This window comes from Oenanthe melanoleuca, chromosome 8, assembly GCF_029582105.1.
Source record: "Oenanthe melanoleuca isolate GR-GAL-2019-014 chromosome 8, OMel1.0, whole genome shotgun sequence".
In the NCBI taxonomy this organism is placed as follows: Eukaryota; Metazoa; Chordata; class Aves; order Passeriformes; family Muscicapidae; genus Oenanthe; species Oenanthe melanoleuca.
Window position 1 is genome coordinate 17,680,572 of NC_079342.1, and position 21,267 is coordinate 17,701,838.

Sequence of the window (21,267 nt, forward strand, 5' to 3'; positions counted from 1 at the left end):
TAAAAATAAAATGTAGGCCTATAAACGTGACGGGCACCAGCAGCCCTGGCCGCTCCCTGCCAATACCGACTTGTTACCGAAATGGCCGAGCAGCTGCTACTTATCAGTCTGATGGGGAGAAGCAAACCAGGGGGCTGCTTTCCAAGGGCTTTTTTTTTTTTAATTTAAAGAGGATGCAGCCAATCATGGCTTGTGGTGTTAAGTTTTAATAAACCTTAATGATTTGCAACAAAATCATAGATTTCCTGTGCTTGGGGTTAAGAAGGCAGATCCCCACCTGCCCACTGAGCCTACAGCACTGGAGGCTTGGTGGGCACTGGATCAGCTCTCTGGAAAAGAGATTTCTCCAGGTGACCACAGGAGCTTCTTGGGGCTGAGATACAAGGAAGCTGTAGGCACCACCTGGGTGATGCTACCCATGGTCCCAGATCACCACAAGCAACTCACCCACTCCAACAAACTCTTTTTTCATCTGGTGGGGATGGGGTTTGCTATCCCCCAGAAACAGGGATGGTGCTCTTTCACCCCATGGGCAGTACTGACGTGACCATCCTGGCCTCAGGACAGGGACATCTCAAGGTCAGCCCAGCTTGGGCATCATGCAGCGAGGCAGGAGGAGCCATGCTGGCAGCAGGGCAGCACCCACCCATGCCTAGGGAGTTCTGGGCATGTACCAGGGACAAAAACCAGCTGTTGGACCAGTGATGAACATCCCTCAGGAGGTTCCAACCCTGGCTCAGGGTCCAGCTTTCCCTTGAAAAAGCTGTCTTGAGTGGGAATGAGGTGCCTGGGTTTCTAGTTCTGCTGCCTTCTTGGTGTGTCCAGTCTCCCAGAGCATAGGGAGAGACCTGCTTGTGCTCACCCCACAGCTCCTCCACCCCGTGTGGGTCTAACCGAGCCTTGTGCACAGCTCCACGCAGAGAAGCAGGGCTCTCTGAATGCAAATTTCATTTCTGAGCCACTGGCGCTGTTTCAAGAGCCGGCAGCCTCGGAGCCCTTTTTGGTGTTACATATGTAACAGCCTCATTGAACTTGACATGTCAAATTCAGGCCATTTGTGCAAAATCTCCCTTTAATAATACCGTTTCATTTCGCTCAAATGAGACTTGAATGCATGTAAAATGGAAAAGGATATTTAAGCGCTAACATTAGGCAGATGTCTTGCCAGAGGCCGATTGAATATATGAGATTTTGAAGTGCTTAACACGTTTTCGGTGCTCCTTCTTAGAATATGTCACCTGGCTTTCTTTTTTCTCCCCCTCTTTCCCTCCCCACCTGCCCCCCCTTTAAGTGAAGGGTATAAATTGAAAGAAAACAAAACTACAAGCCTTGGTTTTACGGGGTTTAACTCTTGCCAGGCAAGATTCTTGATATTCCTCCTCCAAAGAGAAATTACCTTGGAGCTCACCTTTGCAGAGCACAGGCTCAAAGCAGCAGAGTGGGAGGCAGGTGAGGGGTGGACCCATGATGATGGGCAGAAAGGATGCTCTCCTTGCTCTGTCTGTACAGTCAGAGAGCAAAAAGTGCCTATCTGAGCAGCTAAGTGCCACCCAAGGTAAAAATAAGAAATAATAAAAGCAGCCCTTTGTATATGTCTATGCCCTGTGCCTCAGCTAGGCTGGTTGATGCAGAATACATGAATATTCCTGGTTTGTATGCATGAAGCTGATCTGGATGAGAGTCTCCTATCCTCACTCAATATATATTCACTTGTTTTACACCTCATCCGTGTTAAAGGCTCGCAGTAAAGCACACTGAAATGTGAGACTTTGGAGCTGTCAGTGGCCCCAGCTCCAAGCTTCAGCTGGTGCTCTGGCTGCAGCTGCATTTCCCCAGCCTAGAACTACCTATGGAGTGCAGGTGGGCACAGCATTCTAGAGCAGCACCCAGGGATGTCCCTCAGGACACACACTCACATCCCTGTGTGCACTGCTGCGTGTGTCACCCGGGTAAATACTGTGAGCAGAGGTGGCAGTGTGCAGCAGGACCCTTAATCCCTGCCTGCCATCCCCAGGCAGTGACCACAGAGCACTGCTGATGGAGGGGAGGCTGGGTGGAGAAGGACTGGTTTGGGGCTCTGGTTTGATTTCAGGGTGGGAGGAAAGATGACTTTGAGTTCAGAAGGAGGAAGTAAGAGCTGTAGAGCCACCCTCAGCTGATGCTCCACAATGATTCTTCCTACAGTTTGGAGAAGAGACATTTATTGGCCACTTAAAAAGCCTTAGGAAGTCACATTGCAAATATTACAGTTGCTGAGTTCAGCAGTTTGAATGTTGGGAATGTGCCTTTGGATGCAGTGGTTTTAATAGCATAACAATATGTTCTTGAATACACAATGCTCTTTTAAAAAAAATATTTGGGGGTGTTTTTATTTCACCGTGTGACAGCTGCCAGATTCTCCCCTGCATTACCAGAGCAAAACTATGCTTCAGAGCTGGGATTTCACCTCCCCAAAATGGATGAGGTGTATCAATATAGCGGGAGAGTTGTCCAGAGGGTGGAGCAGTGAGAGTGATGATGTTCCCAAAGTGCCCCATGGCTGTGTAAACTCTCCCCTCATTCACTTTTCTTTCTTTTTTCCTTTGCAGTCAGCAAGTATTCTGAGCATGTTTGTGTTACAAAGCCTGTGCCCACCTGTTGGCTGCTCCCAGCCTGGGCCAGCAGCTCTCACTGCTCCTTGCCATTCTGCTGGGGGCATGGAGACACATCCCTGCACATCCAGCATCTCAGGAGCTACTGATTTCCCCTAATGACCTTTCTGTGTGTCCAGGAATAATTTCTCTTCTGCCTCTGTGATTACGAAGCATTTCCCGGAGCACAGAGGGCACCGGGGTCTCGCGCCTTGGTGCGAATGCAAAGTGCTGCAGGCTGTTTTCTGTGACCTCAAAGATGCTGTCACAAAGAACCAAATAGTGTCAGGCAAAGGAGGGCAGAGTAAGATGCAGTGGGAAGGCCTGTGTCAAAGCAGGTGAAGTAGCCAGATGGGGGATTTAGCTTGACTTTTGGAGACAGCTTTGATTCATGTCAGAGGAAAAGAGCCAACCACAGGACTACGGTGCTCCAGCTCCTGCAGCAGGATTCAGTGCACCTCTGCCCAGGCTGAAGTCTTCCTTTGGGTTCCATCTGAAGCTTCCTCTCCCTTGTTTGCACACATACTCTTTTCCTCCCACTGTTCTTAATCTTTTGCAGCCGGGATAGAAGCAGAAAGTTTTTCCTCAGTTCCTGGCACTGCACAGTATTGTCATCCTGCTATGAGAAGCTTCAGCTCCAGGTTTCTTTATGGAGAGAGGCACAGCAGTAGCTCTTCTCAGGGGACAGGGGCAGCTCTGGGCCCATTGGGTTAAGAAATAATGAGGAAACTGGCAATATAGCTGAAACACAAAGGCTATGGGACCTTGGGAGATAAACTGGTCACAAGGCAAGTTGACTGTTCTTGAGAGATGTCTCCAGACCTATGGAGATGCATCCTGCTTTTTACATCTTTCACAGGTTGCTTTCCCAATGTTTCATGGTCTTTCTGATTAAATTCGTCCCGTGCTATCCCCTCAGAGTCTGCACTGGAGACTCCAAATGAGCAAGTGGGCAAGCACATCATCCCTGTGGTTGCTGTGTGCTGAAATGACTGGGGCTTGGTCTGTAGCTTCTGGTCACAATAAGGACCCAGAGCAGGTTATGAGATGTGGCTCACACCCCTCTCCTGCTCAGGGAACCCTTTGTTTAAACACAAATGCTCCTTATACTGCCCCAGGGAAGTGTTAGCTTCATTTCTGTGGGATCTGCCAAGTGCTGTGTTGTCCCAAAGGACCTTCAGAGGAGACCTTCTCAGGGCCAGTGTGGGTGGCTGCTGTGGGAAGGGCGAGTGGCTGTGCTGCCAGGCCCAGCAGGATAAATAGAGTGTGTAAAACCCGAATTAGCTCTGTTGCCATGTGTCACATCAGGGTCATGGCTCTCGCCTCAGATCTCCTTGATTTATGCCTGGGGACTTTAACTTGATGACCAGGTACTTCCCTAGACTTCTTGGGCAGCAAATGCTGCAGGTCCCCCATCCTCTCCATGAGAGATGTTAGGAATGGTTTTGAGTGAGAGGGATTTTTTCCAAGGCTCTGTTGGAATACATGATTCCCTTTTCTTGCATGCAGTAGACACCTGCAGGCTCTCCAGAGAGAGGAAGGAGCCCTGACCAACAAGTGAGATTGCAAGCAGGCATTGCAACCTTCTGCTCCTCAACTCATCCCTGTCTCTTCCTTCTTTTTCCCTCTTTTCTTTCCACCTTCTTTTCTTTTCTTCCCTTTCTCCCCCTCTTCTTCCCCCTCCCTCCATCTCTCCCCACCCCCCGGTATCAAGGCGACATCTCCAAGCCAAGTACTTTTAATTTCGCCCGTGGCCCTTGCTGACACGGTGGATATGCACAGCAAGTTAAATTCCCGCCTGATCAATAAAGCAGAAGCAGTGTGTCCGACTGGTCGATATTTTTTTATCTGTCTTCAGCCCAGTCCTGCTGATGACAGCCCCCTGTGCTTCAGCAAAGGCACTCAAGGGCATCAGGCTTTGGCAACACAGCTCTTTTTTTTATTTAAATTAAAAAAAAAAACCAGATGCCTACAAAAAAAAAAGTTCATGGAGTTTGGCCTTTGCTTAATAACGTTTTATGATTTATCTTAATTTTTAATTGAAAAAAATTTGCGAATTAATTGATTTCTGGGACTTGCCAATTAACATTGTAATTGGGTGCATGATAAATTTCGAGGGAGCATCATTTTTCTCCCTCTCCCCCTTGTCACAGAGAAGGGGAACTGCGAGGGCAGCTGTTCCCATCCGTCCGACCCCCGCTCTTTCCCGAGGTGCTGCTGCCCTCCTCCCCCCTTGCTACTGTATCTTAAGGAAGGAACAAGAAAGCTAATAAAGTCGTGTTATTAGAGTCTCGCCAGAGGTGACCCTTCAAGGCATAAATCCAGGCCGGGAGATGCTGGGGACAGGTGCTATTAAGTGCCTGAGCATGCTTTGCAGTGGGACTGGGTGTCCCTCCTGCAGCACCCTCTCCCTGGCTGTGCTCTCCCAGTGCTCCCGGGGCTTTCCCAAAGGGCTCTGGTGTCCCCCGAGGGTTCAGCCAAGCAGTTAATTGCCTGTGATGTCTCCTCATGAGTGCTCCTCCTGGGTGTGAGTCCTCCATGGTTGTACTGCAGCCAGTGTTCACCAGCAAAACCAGGCTGCAGGGACAGGCTGGAGCTCGGGAGCTGCTCTAGGGACACAGAACGGGTTTTCACATCCTATTCTGCCACAGTTCCCTTGAGGAGAGGGTCCTGCCCCACAGCAGCAATGGGGTATTCCATGCCTCCCACGGCTGTAGTGTTCATCCTCTGGAGTCAGGGGTGTCCAGTTTCAGGCACAGATGCATCTCCAGCTGGGTGGTATCACCTGAAGCTTTCTCCAGCAGTTTGACTCCTGTCAGATCTAAATTAAAATTGCCTGGAGGTGTCAGCTTCTTGGTGATCCCTGAGCAAGTCCATGACCACCTGTCAACACAAGGCAGCTAACAGGGTCACATCCCTGTGTGGGGTGTGGAGAAGTGGGCAGTTTGCTCCTTCCACAATGAGGAGTAAGGTCAGCAGAGTGGTGTTGTAGCAGTGAGAACAAGCTGCCCTGGGGTACTGAGACAGAGTGTGAAACTACCAAGTAAACTGAAGCGTGCTTTGTGTCTCTAGAGCTTCTCCCACCCACTCCATGTGCTGATATGGATCACCTAGCCACAGTCACCTCTGTTGTCCCATGCATCCTCTAAACGCCAGTGAGCTTGCATGGGGCTCCATTGTGCCAGCTGGTGCTCCTGCTGCACCCCAGTCTGTGCAGGCAGTGAAGGATGGCAGACCAGGTGCAGGGTCCCAGGTTCCCTGGCAAGGCCACAGCTCTTCCCACCAGCCAGGGCACCAGAAAGGCCAGGAGCAGTCCAGCTCCAGGGTGTGCCAGTGTTGATGGCGGGGAAACATGTGGGAATGGAGAGAAATTTATGAGGAGAAGAGTCTGTTTATTATCTAGCCAATGTGGTGCTGCTGATACCATGGATTTATCCTCTTTCATTCCTCCTCTGATTTGTGTCTCTGCCCCTCACTGTGGCAGATTAATCATGGACAGAAAGGAGAGAGAAACCCTCCAGCTTCCTCCGGTGCATTTAGAGGGTGGCAATGACAGCAGTCTGGACCTTTCACCCATGGCTTTCGCTATAGAGAAAGCACAAGACAGGCAGCTGCCTGCCCTGCTTAGAGATGCCCTGTTCCTCTCCTCCATGACAGATCCCAGGGAAGGCAGATGCTGCTGTCCATGATCTGTGGGTGAGAAGCACTTCTCATGGGTCAGAACTTCCAGGGTAGCACAGCAAGTGAAAAAATGTGTGGGTCATGTTTTCCCTTGCTCATGCAGTGCCCTAAAAAGGCTATGAACACTCCTTAAATTGCCTGTCCTACAGTCCATTCTTTACTCTAAGGTATGGATTTGAAGGCTGAGGTTCGGAACTCTGGAGGGCAAAGCTTTTCTCTGCTGCTAACTCTCAGGGCAGCAGGAGGCCTGGGACGGGGTGTGTGGAAACCCAAGGGTGAGAAATAAATCTCCGGTCAGTTATTTGCCCTGGAGCAATGCATGTCTTCTGCAGAGCCTCTTCTGAACTGCCACATGAGCTGGGAATAATTAAACAGTCATTATAGCCATGGTAGCAAAAAGCCCCCCAAATCAATCTAATGCATGACCTTTCCCTCTGATTTTCCTTTTTATTTTTCCAGACACCTCCTTTTCAAATAGTGGGAGAGAAATGAAATTACCCCCAGCCATGGTCTCCTGTTTGGCCCTACATACATGGACCATCCTCACCCAGAGATCTGTTATCCACTCTGAGCAGGGACATGGAGTACCAGAGATTGATAAAGTAAAACCCAGCAGGGCAGAAAGAGCTGGGGATGTGAATAGGACAGAGCAAATAAGGGATTTTGGTGTGGTCAGGTCATGCCACAGAGTTTTATGATTCTGCTGCATTTCATCTCTTTGGGGGAGGTGGGTGACTGCTCCCTGGGTCAGATTTGTCACAACAGACTGTTGGTCACTGAGGTCTCACAAATACTGACTGGGGGAGCATGTGGGAAGCATGTCTGGCACTGTAGGTGTAGAACATTTCTAGCCCTGATTGCAGCCTCTTTGGGAATTTTTTACCACCACTCAGTCCCTTTTCCTATCATGGGATGCAGGTGCCACTGGGGGAGCCACAGCAGGTTAAAAATCTCAGTGTGCTTCCTGTGATGGCACAGATCTCACCTGGCCATGCTGAAGGCTGTCACCTGCAGTAGGTGTAAAATCAAACTCCCATTTCCTTATTTAAGCATCAAGTGACACTTCCACTTATATAAACTGGCATTTACAAAAATCCAATTCCCTCTCTACCCAGCGACTGCTCCATTACACTGGCGTTGCCATCCACATGGCTCTGCCGGAGGCTTTCTCTGCTGCCAGGGCTCCCATCCCAAGGCTGCATGTTCAAGCCACAAGTCCTACAGCTAAAAATAAACTGTTTTCAATTGGGTTTTTTTGTTTATTTTTGATGAAATACATCTACTGGCCGAAGCCTGTAGAAATCTTTTGGTTTTGCAGATCTCATGTAGGAGCTGCACAGGCTGATGCTTATCAAACAGGGAGAAGGGATTCTGTAGAAGAGTGGCAGGGCTGGAAGACTCTGTCTGCATGGCAGCAGCTGTCTTACCTGCTCCTTACTGGTTCAATGTCCTCCAGGGATAAGCAGAAACAACTGAAGCTGCCTGAGCTCAGGGAACTGAACCTTCAGCTAATTACCTGATTTTTCCCTGTGGGAAGATGCAGCAGCTTCCATTCATAGGGGTGATAAGGGACTGCTCCTTGTGTATTGCCTTTTTATTTCCCATTTCAAGCACACCCCAAAAGGCAGGACCATAACAAAGTAAATAGGCTTTGAAGGTCATTGTGTGTAATAGCAACCATGGCAGGGGTAGAGGAAACCCCAAGACTGTGGATAAGGAGGGCACAAATTTGGCTTGCTGAGCTTCCCTTTGGGAAATCATGACAGAAGCACTGGGCCTGAACAGCCCCTAGAGGCCCCTTGAGGGGATTCTCAGCTGTACTTGGGAATGCTTCTAACCAAATGTGTGCCTAGCATTAAAGGACATCTGTGCGTTTCTGGTGTAGCCTGAGTCCTGCTTTCACTGTGAAGAGCCTTGCTGAGAGAAAAGGTTCTTCTTAAAGCTGATGGTCACTAATCTAAAGGAGCAGAGTGTCCTGGAGCATGTGGGGATCAGGCTGTGCTGCTCCCAGGTGATGCAGTTGCAGCACTGGGCAGAGCCCTCGGGCAGCACCACAGCAGGGGCCTTATTTTGTCCCCATGGGGACAGCCAGACACACGAGGATGCATAAATGCACTGACAGAACTGGTGTCTCAGCCCCAAGAAAGGGAGCCAGTGAGTATCACTCGTGTCACTTGGAAGCAAAGCCTTCAGGAGAGAGAGAAGGAGGCTGCCAAAATCACTGGGTCTTCCCAGGGTGTTCCTTGCTCTTCTTTGGTACTTTGGGGGGGTTGCCTAAAAGGTAAAGAAGTTGTTTTGCTGTAATGAACTAGATAAACAATTCCCCAAATAGATTAAAACTAACTGTAACTTAGAAAAGCGGGTAGTAATTATATTTTATTAGCTAGCAAAACACCATTTTTTTATTTCGTAAGATAATTCTGTGTAAATCACCTTAATTAGAAGTGTCAGATGAGCCCGTGAATATCGTACTTAGTAACTAATTTCCTATGTACAGGTTATAATTTAAAACACATGGATCACTCGCTGAGTGGAAATATGCTAGCCATGAAATAATGTGGGGAGTGTTGGGGTTATTACTATGTAAATGTGTAATCATTTCAGACCACTGCAGCCTGGCTGGGTGATTAAAGAGAATCCCAAGGTCTCCAAAGATTGTGCTGTCTGCAAGGGCCTAGAGCAAAAAAACTTTAAAAGGCACTGAAAAGTGTTTGAACTTTAAAGGTCTTGATTTCCCTTTTACCATTTTTAATTTGTCTGTGGTGTTTATGGAGGGGAAGGTTTCTCTTTGCTGACAGCCTTTCGATCCTGAGCCCACTGCCAGCATTCTTAAGAGGTGCAGGGGTCTGCAGCCCTTGTAATTCAGGGGAGTCTTTAGTAGGGTGGGGAAAAGCACCCTTAAATTGCAGGGTCTGGGTGCTTGGATGACCGGGGTTTATGCCTATTCCTAACCCATCTCTGGATATGAAAAAAAACAAATTGCAAACTCTTATTAGCGATAGAGTAGAGCTACATTGTGAGAAAAGGGGTGAGTATTAATAATCCTCCAGATGAAGAATAAAATAAAGTCTGCCAAGTAATCTAAAGCAGTCCCCTTCCTTATCAGTCCCAACAGCAGAGGCTTGATCTTTTGGCTGACCAGAGAGACTCTCATTCTGAAAACTTCAGTTTCTTGGCCCTAACACCATTTCTAGGAGGAATTAATTATATTCTTCCTCTTTCCCTTGGAAATAAATAATTTTAAACACTTTTAACAAGAAAAGGAAGGAAACGTTTTTGTTTTTTTTAACAAGGCATTTGGATTATAAAAGTGAAAAAAAAGTTGTTTCACACTTCATGTGATTGAGAAATTCAGGGGAGAGCTGGAGGTGGGGAGGAGATGGAAACCCTTCCCATCGTGCTTGTTCTTGCACAGGCTTGAGGCGGTGCCAGGGCTGTGTCTCAGCGGGCAGCAGGAACTAATTCTACTCTGTGACACCTCCTGAGGGTGGAGAGCAGAGCTGGGGGACAGGACACAGGGGCCATCCTGTACCCCTGGTGGGCATCCCACAGCACATTTCCTCAGGGAACTGGGGCTGTGTGGGAGGTGAGGCCCCAGCCCATCCATCCGTGGTCCCCAGGAACCATAGCTGGGAGCAAAGCTGTGGCATTTGGGGTGACTGGATGGCAGTGGATGACTGTGTGTTTCCACCATTTCAGGACAGCGGGCAAAAGGCAGTGGCACTGGGAGATGAGAGGGGCTATAGCCCCAGGAGAAAACACCTTCTTCCTCCATCCCTGCTCATTTCATAACACCCAGCCATCTGCCAAATCAAGGCAGATTAAAGCCAGCCAAATTCAATTTTTCCCTGCTGGCACTGCAGCTCGGCATCTGGGGCTAAAGTGTCCCCGACAAAGCGAACATGACAGGCACATTGCTTTTTTGTCACATCTAGTACCGTGTTGATCTTCTAAAAGTCTCATAAAAATTTATTGATGTCTCCCATATTGCTGTGATTGAGAAGAAAGGAGCGCGGGTGTGCGGAGCCGGGCGCGCGCGCGCGGGCGGGCGTGTGTGCGTGTGTATATTAATGTTTCTGAAGTAGATCTGATTTGATATGTCTCGTTCTATTGTCAGCATCTGTTTAGCGAGGCTTTTTAATACTTTCTGGCTGCCGATCACTCATCCTTAGCCTGGGATGCAGGCTTGCATACAAATTTTGTTATTAAACACAATTCCATTCCCCCCCTTTCCCCAGCCCCCGCCTCCCCCCACTACCCTCCCCCCTCCACCCACCTACCCACCCATCTATCATCTCCCCGGGGCTATGGGGAGCTGGGAGCCTGCTGCCCCACCAGTGTGTGCTTACAAGCACAGGCACTGGGCTTGGCAACATATTTCAAGAGCCTTTTGCCTGCTGCAGGTGCTTTGCATTGACAAATCGAATCATGGGGAAATAATTTATTTCCTAATGCTGTTTGCAGCATGTTAGCAGGAGAATTTACATGAGAGAGATTACTTTAATAACCAAAAAATTACAGTGCAGGCCTCCCCGCCATGTCGGCTTTGATATGTAATTGTTTCAAGTTTAACCTGTCTGGAGGGGGGAAGGTGTTATTAAATCTATAGCATCTCCCGCTGGCGAGGGCAGGCGAGGAGGAGCACCGGGTAGGGACCTCCTTCCCTGCTAAATGGGGAACAAGCTGAATTAACAAATCATCCAGCCTCCAGCAGAGCTGCTGCTTCCCCAGTGTGCCTGGAGCTGAGGAAATCTTTTTTCCCTTGCTCTTACACCTATTTAATCTCCTTTGCTTTTCTGTTCTTTTTTTCATTGTGCCTGACCCTTCACAAGGCTTGCCACCTCTGCGCCCCTCTCCCTGGCTGTCTTACCTGTGCCCCTGCAGACTTGCTCTCTGCTTTTTCCCAGTGCTGGGAGAGAAGCTTTGCAAGCCCCAGGCAGGAGGAGAGTCGGTGTTTGTCTCATGTGGCTGGTTTGGGGACTTCCACTCGTATGAGCATTTTGTTACAGCTGGAGAAATTGTTGGCACTGCCCCATGCCCCTCCAGTCAGAGTAAGGAGGCTCTTGTTGGTCCAGGGAAGAGGAACAATGTGCTTTGCTATTTGACCTTATGAGATCTCTTGAAGCACTCCCCTCCTTGCCTGCCGGTTTTGTGACTGACCTCGTTCTCTTCTCTCTTGGCAGCAAGAGCTCCATCCTGAAGGATGCCATGGCAGCAGGCACCCCCAAGGTAAGTGAGCAAACCTCAGCATATTTTCTCTGTCCCCCAGGGAATGCTCTTTACACCCCTTCACCTTCCCAGCCCACTCCCTGTCCTGCTACTTGATGTCTCCCAGGGAGGTGGCCACGCTTCGGGGACTGGTGACACTGGGGAAAGCCGCTGGGCTGCAGCAGCCAAGCCCCTGCACAGGTCCCTGCAGTCCTTGTGCAGCCGAGGAGCTGTGGAGCTGAAGGAGCTGCTGGGCTCTGGGACTCCAGATTGTGTCTAATGACAGCTAATGAAAGCTGATCACACACAGCCTGAGCTCAGCCTGGGAAATCACGTGTGGGAGTTCCTGGAGCCAGAGCCATATGCCGGTTTTGGAAGGGGAGAGTGGGCCTGCCTCAAGGGAGTGAAGCACACCCAAGGAGGAGCCCAAACGACTGAAAGACCCCATCTCGGCCTCAACCCCCTCCAGGACCCACCTCCCATCCCCTTGGCTCAGAATGCAGAAATACAAAACTCATGGAGCATCATGGCATCACTGCAAAGGGCATCATTTACTGATCTGCTGTCAGCTGGGCTTCATGTGGCACAGGGATGGGAAAGACCAGAGCTTGGGCAAGCGAGCGGGTGGCAGGGAGCACTGCAGGGCATTGCACAGCCTCTGAAAACCATGCTGTCCTTTCCAAGGTGGGCAAAGACAAGTGCTTCAGGTTCTCCTACACTTCTGATGACCAGGTCCAAGAGAGGGAGGCTCCTGGCTTCCAGACAAGTGCAGGGCACCTCTCACAGGAGATGTCTTCATGCTTGTTCTATTAGAATTAACTTCCAGTGTCATTCCCCATTGGTTTTTCTGGAAGCTTATGGTGATTTTTTTTTTTGGCATGTGATGTCAGAAGCAAAGACTGACATTTTAGCTCTAGATTTTCTCCTTGGAATTGGGTGTCTTGCCAAGTACATCAACACCTTGTCTGCCTCACCAAGGGAGAGGCCTGGGAGCCACTGTGCTGACCTGAATTCCTAGCAGGTAGGGATGACTCCCAAATAACCCAAACAAGTTTCCAAACCCTTCAAGAGAAAAAAGAAATTGCAATGATACTCCATAGTGCTCCACACCTTTGTCTCCTGCATGACTATACTTTGATCCTGTGCCCTGTCCCAGGGAGATTAGGAGGAGAGTGGAGATCTATTTCTCCCATGAAAACAAGCAGAGCAGAGAGGAATCCCCAAACCCACCACTGCTGATAATCCACAGAGTGTGAGGCTGCCTTGGGATGTCTTGAAGGAGCTGGAAAGGGCACCAGCAAAATAAAGCATCTGGACAAAAATCTTCCTGTGCTCTCCTCATCAGGCCTCAGTGTAGATAACTCAACAGTCCCAAACACGTCGCCTGTGAGGGAGAAGGACGGCGAGGAAGACAGATTAGCTGTTTGGAGGCAAACACAGTGAGTGACTGACAGAGACCAGATAAAGAAGAAGGTCCATCTCACGGCAGGGCCAGGCTTTTGAAGTTTCCATTGACAAAGAATCCCATTTGCCTTGAGCGAGGGGATTAAACTGGGACTGGAGCGTTGTTCTATGTAAAAGAGATCAATCGTCCCCTGTCACCACATGGATCTTTTCCCTTTGCCCATCACGTCTGGGACTAAGAACATTAACTTCAAGAAGCCAGGAGAGCAGGGAGGGAGAGGTTGAAATCAGGAAATCTTTCATTCCCTTCTCAGAGAGCTTGAAAGCTTCTCAGCCCAGGAGGATTCATTATTTCTGTGTGGCTTTTGCTGGGAGACAAGTCCTGTGTGGTATGGGAAGGCACAGTGCTGTCACCTTCACCTGAGATTGGTATTAAAGGCCCCTTTGTAACCAGGTGGGATTGAGGAGGAAGGCAGTGGGGAGATGAAGGCTGCTCTTTTCCTTTGTGTCCACTGCATGTTTGCGTCATGGGGTGTGACTAGCCCATCAGGTTGTGAAGTCCCTCTGATACAGTTCCATGCAGAGGGATGGGGCACAGACCCCCAGAGTGGGCTTGCAGTACATGTCCAGGCACCCAGGCATCACTGGAGGTTTGGCAGACACCTCCAGGGAATATCTGTACCACTCTGGAACAGTGGAAAGAGACTGCTGAAATGTTTCCTGGCCAGTCCTTTTCCTGCTGCCAACAAACAGGCCAGCAGCTCCAGCAGCTCAGCAATGGGACAAGGGGCTGCACCTCCCCATCCCTCAGGAGCATCCAATGGTAAAACAAACAAGGACAAGCTGGTTTCACTCAGGGACACAGAAACTGGGATGACTGCAGGCTGGTAGTTACTTCTGTAATCACCAATGGCTTTAACTCCACTTTAGGGCTCATTTAGGTCCTTTGCCTAGTGATGCCTAGAGCATCACTACCATTGCCACTTATGTGCTGGCCTGAGGCTCTTCCTGGGGGGCAGCTGGGACTGGGGATTTAATCTTCCCATGCTCTGTGTCCTAGCTCTTTTCCCACCCCTTCCCCACAGTTGCCCCAGCAAGCATCTCTCTGGACAGTAAAAGCCCAGATGTAAATGCATGTTCCTCACTCACTGCTGCCCTGCCCCTGAAGAGCTGTCACTCACTGCACTTGGTCAATTTTCATGGCAATATGTCAAAGAAAATCCAATCACTCAACATGGGATGTGATGAATGCAGGATTATTGTATCAGATTCTTCTATTACCAGAGCCGACTGAGGCAGTGACAGCCAGCAAGGGCTGCAAGCTGGGACTCCAGCCAGCACCACTTCCTTGAGCACCTAGTGGCAACTGGAAAGTCAGCATCCCCAAGTCCTCCTGCTATCTAAGAGCACTTCACTACTGCCTGTATTTCAGGCTGCAGACTGTTACCTGTCACCTAACAGGTAAACTTATATCCCCTGTGGAAGCACTGGTACTGATCACTGAAGGGGAAGAGACTGTGTTCCACAAAGCATCCCAGCTCTTGTGGTGGGCTCAGCATTCACTCACAGCATTTCCACTGCTGCTTCCTAACACATGGCTGCAAGTTGCCTTTCCCACTTCCAGTCCTGGTTGTGCTCTTGCTCTTGATACAAACACTGAGGCGAGTGCCCACGAACAAAATCCATCCCAGCACCCAGCAGATGGCTGAGGCTGGTTTGTTTAGGTGTGCACCCCGCTCCAAGGAGGGTGCCCACGGGCAGGCAGCCAGCACACTGCTCCCAGACCTCCGGCAGAGCTGGGAACCCAGCCACAGTGCCAGAGCTCTTCGCTTCCCCCACCCACCCCGTGATTTTACAGCTTCACTGAGCAGTTTGAGAGAGAATTACAACATCTAGTGGGAAATTTGACCACTAAAGCCCTCCAAGGAAAAAGAGCTTCGAAGCAAGCAAGATTTGGAGCCTTAAACCTTGACAGAATGTCTGTATTAAGCCCTTCCCAGCTGCCTCACTTGAGATGAAATTTCTAGCACGGTCATTTAACTTCTTCATATCATGTCTGGTGGTAGGAACAGGGGATGGGTGTCAGTGCCCTGGGGTTTTAACTCCTTCTCTTGTGTCACTGACAGACTGGGAGGTTGGCAAAGTTATTCACCGTATCTGTTCTCCCTCCCTCTGTAACTGTGATTTACAAGGAAAGATTAAAAAGCTAAATCTGGGTATTGTGGCAAAGCTATGGCCAAGCTGGGGACATGAGAATAGCCCACGGATATGTGAAGGAGAGGAAATTACGTAGGATGAGTGTTAGCTGGCTGCGCTTCCTGCAGTTTGGGGTGATGAATACCAGAGTCACTCCAAAACCACATATCTGCCAGGTTTTATTCCATGAAACAAATTACCCCGTGACCAAACAAAGCCCCTCACTCCCCTTAGGCCAAACAGCTGTACCCTCCCTTTGGACCAGGAGAAACCACTGCATTTGGCAGAAGGAGCAGAGAGGGGCAGACTTGGACCAGACCTCTTTCCCTCTCCATCTCCAGAGTGCTGATGGGCAGTTCTGCTGTAAGGGGCCCCTTTTCCCTCCATGTAGCTGATGTCTCTTCCAAGAGGAGGCAGAGTTCCATTACAATCCCAGGTGTCACTGTAACATGCACAGAAATTAATTAGTAGCTCGCATTTCTGTAAGCTTATTCTGCTTGTGAACCAGTGGAATTTTACAGCCAAGGCCAGAAGCTGCTGATACCATTATTTCTATTTGCCATTCACACTCTTCTCACATTTAAGCCTTTCATCCCCAGCTCCATCCCACCTTTATCTCTGCCAGCTAAAAGCCACTAGATAATTTTACCTCTAACTTTTCCTGGGAGCAAATGTAGACCCTCCAAAAGCTTCTAGGAAACTCAGCTCTAATAGTAGCATCTTTGTGTAGGGGATCTTCCAGCAATAACATAAAAAACAGCTAGCAGAGTTAAGGGGAGAAATCACAGCAAGCCCTGGTATCACTTATTGCTTTCGGGTTACAGTTCCCAAGTGATAACAGCTATTAGCAACACTTTGACGTTTTCCCTACAGTGGAGGGAAGGGCAGGAGACAGAAAACATGTCAAGCCATCACCTCCATGTTAAGTGATAAGTACCTATTTAGACGGCAGAGTTAAGGCTGAATGCATCAAGCAGGGAACACTTTGTGCCAAAAAAAAAAAAAAAGAAAAAAGAAAATTTAAAAAGGCCATATAGATACATAAAAAGCAGGGTTAGGGTATTTGTTCTGCTGACAGCAGCTGTGATGGATTGTTTAAGAAAAATAGACTCCTTATGTTTTTCCAGGGCTCTCAGAAAGCAGGAGTCCAGCACTTTAATACTCTCAAATGACTGGCCTTGAGAGGCAGCAGGATGTCAGAGCCACGGGCTGAGCTGTCCCCACGCTGACTCCTGCCCCGGCTGCCGGCGAGAGGCCGCGTCGGGCTGGGGGCGGCGTGTGCGGCAATTCTCATCCATTTCCCTGGCTGGCGGCTGCACCCCGACACCCATCCCTCCCTCGAGCTGCCCGGCGCCCACGCCTGGCCGGCCTGCGGTCAGCACGTGTGTCCTTGCCAGCACTGCCCCAGCACTGCCCACAGCTCCTCCGCCCGTGGAGGGAGGAGCAGGTCTGGGATCCATGGCCTGGGATCACATCCAGGCTGCAGGATGCACACTTGATTCATACCAAACCTGCCCCTGTATTTATATACATACACTAGGTGTTGCTCCTAGTTCTGGTGAGCTGCTGAAACATTCCCAGCCATCTGTGCAGGATTGCAGGGTCCATGGAGCATGTTGGGAATGGCCAAGGTGAGCCTTGCAGCGCGAGCAAGGCTGATGTGCCCTCGGGATCTGAGCACACAAGTGGGCAAAGCTGTACATCCAGACACATCTTCTCCTTGGCACAGCTCAGCTGGGCTCCAAGGGACAGGAAGGAATCACTGAGCAGGGCCATGGCTGCCCAGCAGGAGGGCCAGGAGGAAGGAGGGAGTACAGGGCTTGGACAAGATTGATGGCCTCGTTGCCATTAAGAAAAAAATTAGCCGGTGGCGGCTATCATATTAAAGGGTGAAGGAGCCGTGAATTATTTTCTTAAAGATCTTATCACTTACAATGATAATTTTACCTTCCAAAAGGCCACTTTTAATGAGGCAAGGCAGGCAAAAAGTCATGATTTAATGCCAGATTTTTTTTTTCAAACACATTTTACTGCTTTTTTGTCCATGTTTAAAAAGCGCCAGTGACCTTTTTTTATTTAGCTTGCCCCAGGTGTAATGCTCAGTCTGATCCTCTCAGGGTTTATAACCTCCACAGAGAGTGCCTCTACCCAATGGAGAGATGATTTAAAGGGGAGGGAGAAATATGAAGCTGCACCACCACTCCCATTCAGCCTTTGCTCCATCTTTGGTGGTGGGAGTTGTGGAGGGGAGACCAGGGAGGGAGGAGGGTCCTCTTCCCCAATATCCTCACTCAGAAACACTCTGAAGGGCAGCTGGGATGTCCTGGCAGTCGGGCATGGATGAGCTGGCTGGTGGCCTTTCCCCAAGAGAAAAGGGACATCTCAGCATCAAGGCTTGCTCCCACCGTGCTGGAGAACCTGGTCCCACAGTAGAGAGCATCTCCATATCAGGTCTGTCTGCACACAGAGCACCCAGCACTATGTTTTTGGGCTGGGATGCCAGAATTTGGGTCTGCCATGCAGCATGGGCGTGCATGAGGGCTGGGAGAGCACCTTTTCCCTCACAGCCATCTTCCCACAACACAGTTGAGTGAGGAATGGGAACTGTATCGCTACCCTTTCCCTGCTTGCCAGGACCAGTGTGGGAAAGAGCAGAGTGGTGCAGGGAACAGCAAATCCTTGGCTTGGTATGCTCTGGTCAGGAATCCTCACTGCTTAGCCATTGGAAAAAAGTCTCAACACGACAATCTGGGATAAAAGAGGCCAAAACTGGGAAGGCAGAGGCTGGCCTAATGCAGGATTGAAAGTCACCCTGATGGTGAGTGCCTTTTCTAATCCTTTAGCCTCTGAGCCTGCATCCCTGCCTGCCCCCATGGCTGCCCAAGGGGCAAAGAGTGACACAGCACAGGGAAATGAGAAAAACAAATGAAGTCAAGTTTCCTAAGAGTGAAGGGGAAGTGTGACTTGGCATCTCTAACACTGTGTTTAACATGCCGGCAAGGTATTTAGAATTGAAGTGCTTGCACACAATTTAAAAATAGACAGTTTATTAATCTAAACTGCAAGTGTATGTAGAAGAGGCCTCAAGATTGACATCTTTGGGATTAGTTTAGCCCTGCGTTTTTCCAGAGGTCATTGCCATGGTGCTCAGGAGGTTTGTGGAATAAATGGGGCCGGCATTCTTCCCAGGACCACACGCTAAAAACTAATACATAACGTTTAATTTACTGTCTCCATAGCTAGCCCAACCATTTTTCACATAATAATATTGGATTAGAGCTACCAGAAGCTGAGGGGGGAGCGGGAGGCGGGCAGGGTTTGTCTGTCTGTCATAGAGGAATGGGGAGATGGCTATTTTTTCCCCTTTTCTAGAATACATTGGAAGACAAAACAGATTTAACCCTCCCAGCTCCAGGGTGCTTGGCTTATTAGGGCATTAACACTGCTGCAGTCAGGGCTTCTATTCTGAGTCACAACTGAAGGCTTTGAGCCTCATCACTGTGCTTTTTAGGACATGTGCAATCCTGCTTATTCAAAAATGGTCCTCACTCTCTATTTAGAAAATAAAGAAACTAAACAACAGCAGGAGCTTGGGGTCTGCACTCTGCAGAAATTCTGCAGAGGGCTTTTCCAGGAATAAATGAGCAGTTCACCAAAGCCCATTAGCAGTTGGGTTTAGCCAACACGTGAAGCCAGAGGGGTTCCCTGCTCTGCCTATCTGTCCCCTGGAAAGTGGAGGCTGGGCTCTTGATGGGTGCCCTCAGCCCTGTGGGCTCCCACTGGCCCTCACAGTACCTGGCATCACTGTTGGGCTAAGCTGAGGAGCAAGCCAGCCACAAGATGTGGTCAACACAGCCCTCAGTTGGCAGAAGTGGTTTTTTCCAAGGAAATAACTGAGCACCTTAGCAGGTGACTCCTCTGTGACCCCTTCCAGGACATCACATCTCCCTGAAGCCAGTAGAGCCGTGCTTTATGGCAGAGATCTGCACTGCACACTGGGACATGCCTCTTGCCCTCATGGCAGGGCTGGCAGCTCATACCCACAGGGCTGAACTCAGTATCCCAAACTGCCCTCCTCCATGGCCACCCCAAGCCTGCCTTCCCTCCACGCCCCTGCTGTGCTGTTCTCATGGAGAGCTCTCCAAGCCTGGGGGATGGCTTGCTGCTGACTGAACCCATTTGTATGCTGAGTCATTTTTCCACTTTCTCATATCTTTCCAAAAAAATGCACATTTTTTCACGTTTCATTTCAGCCCAGAGGCAAATATTTCTGGAATACTTGCCTTTCTCCAATGTATTACGCTTTTTAATAATGTTGTCACCACACTTGACCTGTCCAATTCAGATGATATCTACACTTCCCTTCACAAACACACACATCTCCAAGCAGTCATTTATTGTCAAATCTTGCCAGCTGATTCTCAGAAACAAACATCTGCAGAGCTTCATTTCCAGTGTATATTTTTTCACAATGTAGTGGGCTATATTTAGCCTAGTGTAGCTAATTTATAATTTAAATTAGAATTTTAAATTATATTTTCCCTTAAAGAATTCTAATCATAAAGTTCAGTTGCCACTCAGTGTATGTTTCTTTAGATGCTGTCAAACTGCCATAGTAATTTTCCTGCTAGAGTTCACTGTGTGTAGAATTTAGACTTACCTACTATGGACTTGAAGTTTATCAGTGATCTCTTAGGTCTCAAATATCACTGAGCTTTTTAACCTTCTAAAAGGCCCTTTTTTTTTCTGTGCTACTTATTAAAATAAATAGCATCATTACTGAAGGAAGAGGTAGTTGCACTGCAGAGGTGCTGAGAGCTTTAGTGCAGTTTACAAAGCTATTGAGAGATTTAGTGGCATTTAAAAAGGGCAGATGAGGACATGTAAGCACTGCTCCACCTCAGCACTCCTGTGCCTTATGAGAATTTCTGGTGTGATCCTCACATATCATTTCCAGCAGGGCCTGTTTCTGCCCCAGCCACAAGATCTGGGGTAAAAATGACTGTCCCACTGTTGCATGATTGATTTGTGCTTTGCTAGACCCAGCAGCCTGGTCCACCTTGGAAAGAGCAGAGCCAGTCCCACAGCCCAGTATTCCATCCCAACAAGTCTCACAGCTCAGCAGACACTCTCCATGGCTTTGAGGACAGCTCAGAGACAGGCAAAGGGCTCAAGAACAATGACAACATGAATTTTTCCTTTCTCTTGCAGTCAATTTTGTTGTCGGCCTCAATCAAGCGGGAAGGAGATTCTCCGACAGCATCACCCCACTCCTCAGATGACATCCATCACTCAGACAGATACCAGGTAAGCAGGTAGATGCTGTTGTTTGGCTCAGGCATGGAGCCAGCACACCCCAGTGCCCACAGCTCTCTGTGTGACAGCCTTGCTCTCGGCTGTGCAATCAGTGCCCTGGTTTTCCTGCTGGCATCATGGGGACATGAGCACTTGGCCCCTAAAAGGACTTCAAAGGTGGGCTTTTGTCTACAAAGTCCTCCCAGCTCCAACTAGAACCCCTGTGCTATTTAAAAATGTTTTTAAATCTTTGTAGAGGTTTCTGTTGCATTATATTCACCATTTTGGTCCCATTTCCATGGCTATGTTTGTCATTACCCACTCTGTGCCACTAAGGAAATTTCAGAGAAGTGACATTTTTGCTCATGACTCTCATCCAAGACAGAAATTAGTTTGGACAATCCATAGCCATGCCAACCTGTTTTATAAAACACTCCTCTTCCCAGAGGAGCAGCAGGTCTTGACTTGGGTGATGCAATGAGTATAACTTGAGGGAGATGGAGCAAGAAATAAAGAAAAGGCCAGCAGCACAAGTACAGCTTGGCTAGTTGTAAGTCTGTGTATTTTTGGGGCAGGCTGGCACACTTGACTGCAACTCAACACACTTCCAAACTGTTTGGCTGCAAGCCTGTACTCAGCCACTGGCTTCAAGTAGGCCCTGAAAGATAAATTAGTGTTGGTCATCAGTACAGACCCAAGTGTGTGCCCACCTGCTGTGTGGACAGGCTGGGTAAGCTGAGGCTGTACCAGCGTGGCAAACACCATCACTCTATTCTGCAGCCATACCCAGTGCCCAGGTCAGGCAGGCACTCCTATCTCCCTGCATCAGCTGCTTTGCACATGCCAAGTGTGT

The 21,267-nt window shown here is 49.1% G+C and overlaps 2 protein-coding genes across 12 annotated transcripts in view; both read left to right on the forward strand.

Annotated features, from left to right (window-relative positions):
- Positions 1-21,267, forward strand: part of RPS8 (ribosomal protein S8) — a 301,449-nt gene that overhangs the window by 177,314 nt on the left and 102,868 nt on the right. The gene's annotated exons all lie outside the window — the stretch shown is intronic.
- Positions 1-21,267, forward strand: part of RNF220 (ring finger protein 220) — a 215,095-nt gene that overhangs the window by 135,500 nt on the left and 58,328 nt on the right. For all 11 annotated transcript variants that reach the window (XM_056497102.1, XM_056497109.1, XM_056497107.1 and 8 more), the window contains 2 exons: positions 11,495-11,540; positions 20,331-20,426. In XM_056497102.1, coding sequence (XP_056353077.1) covers positions 11,495-11,540; positions 20,331-20,426 — 142 coding nt within the window. The remainder of the gene's footprint in view (positions 1-11,494; positions 11,541-20,330; positions 20,427-21,267) is intronic.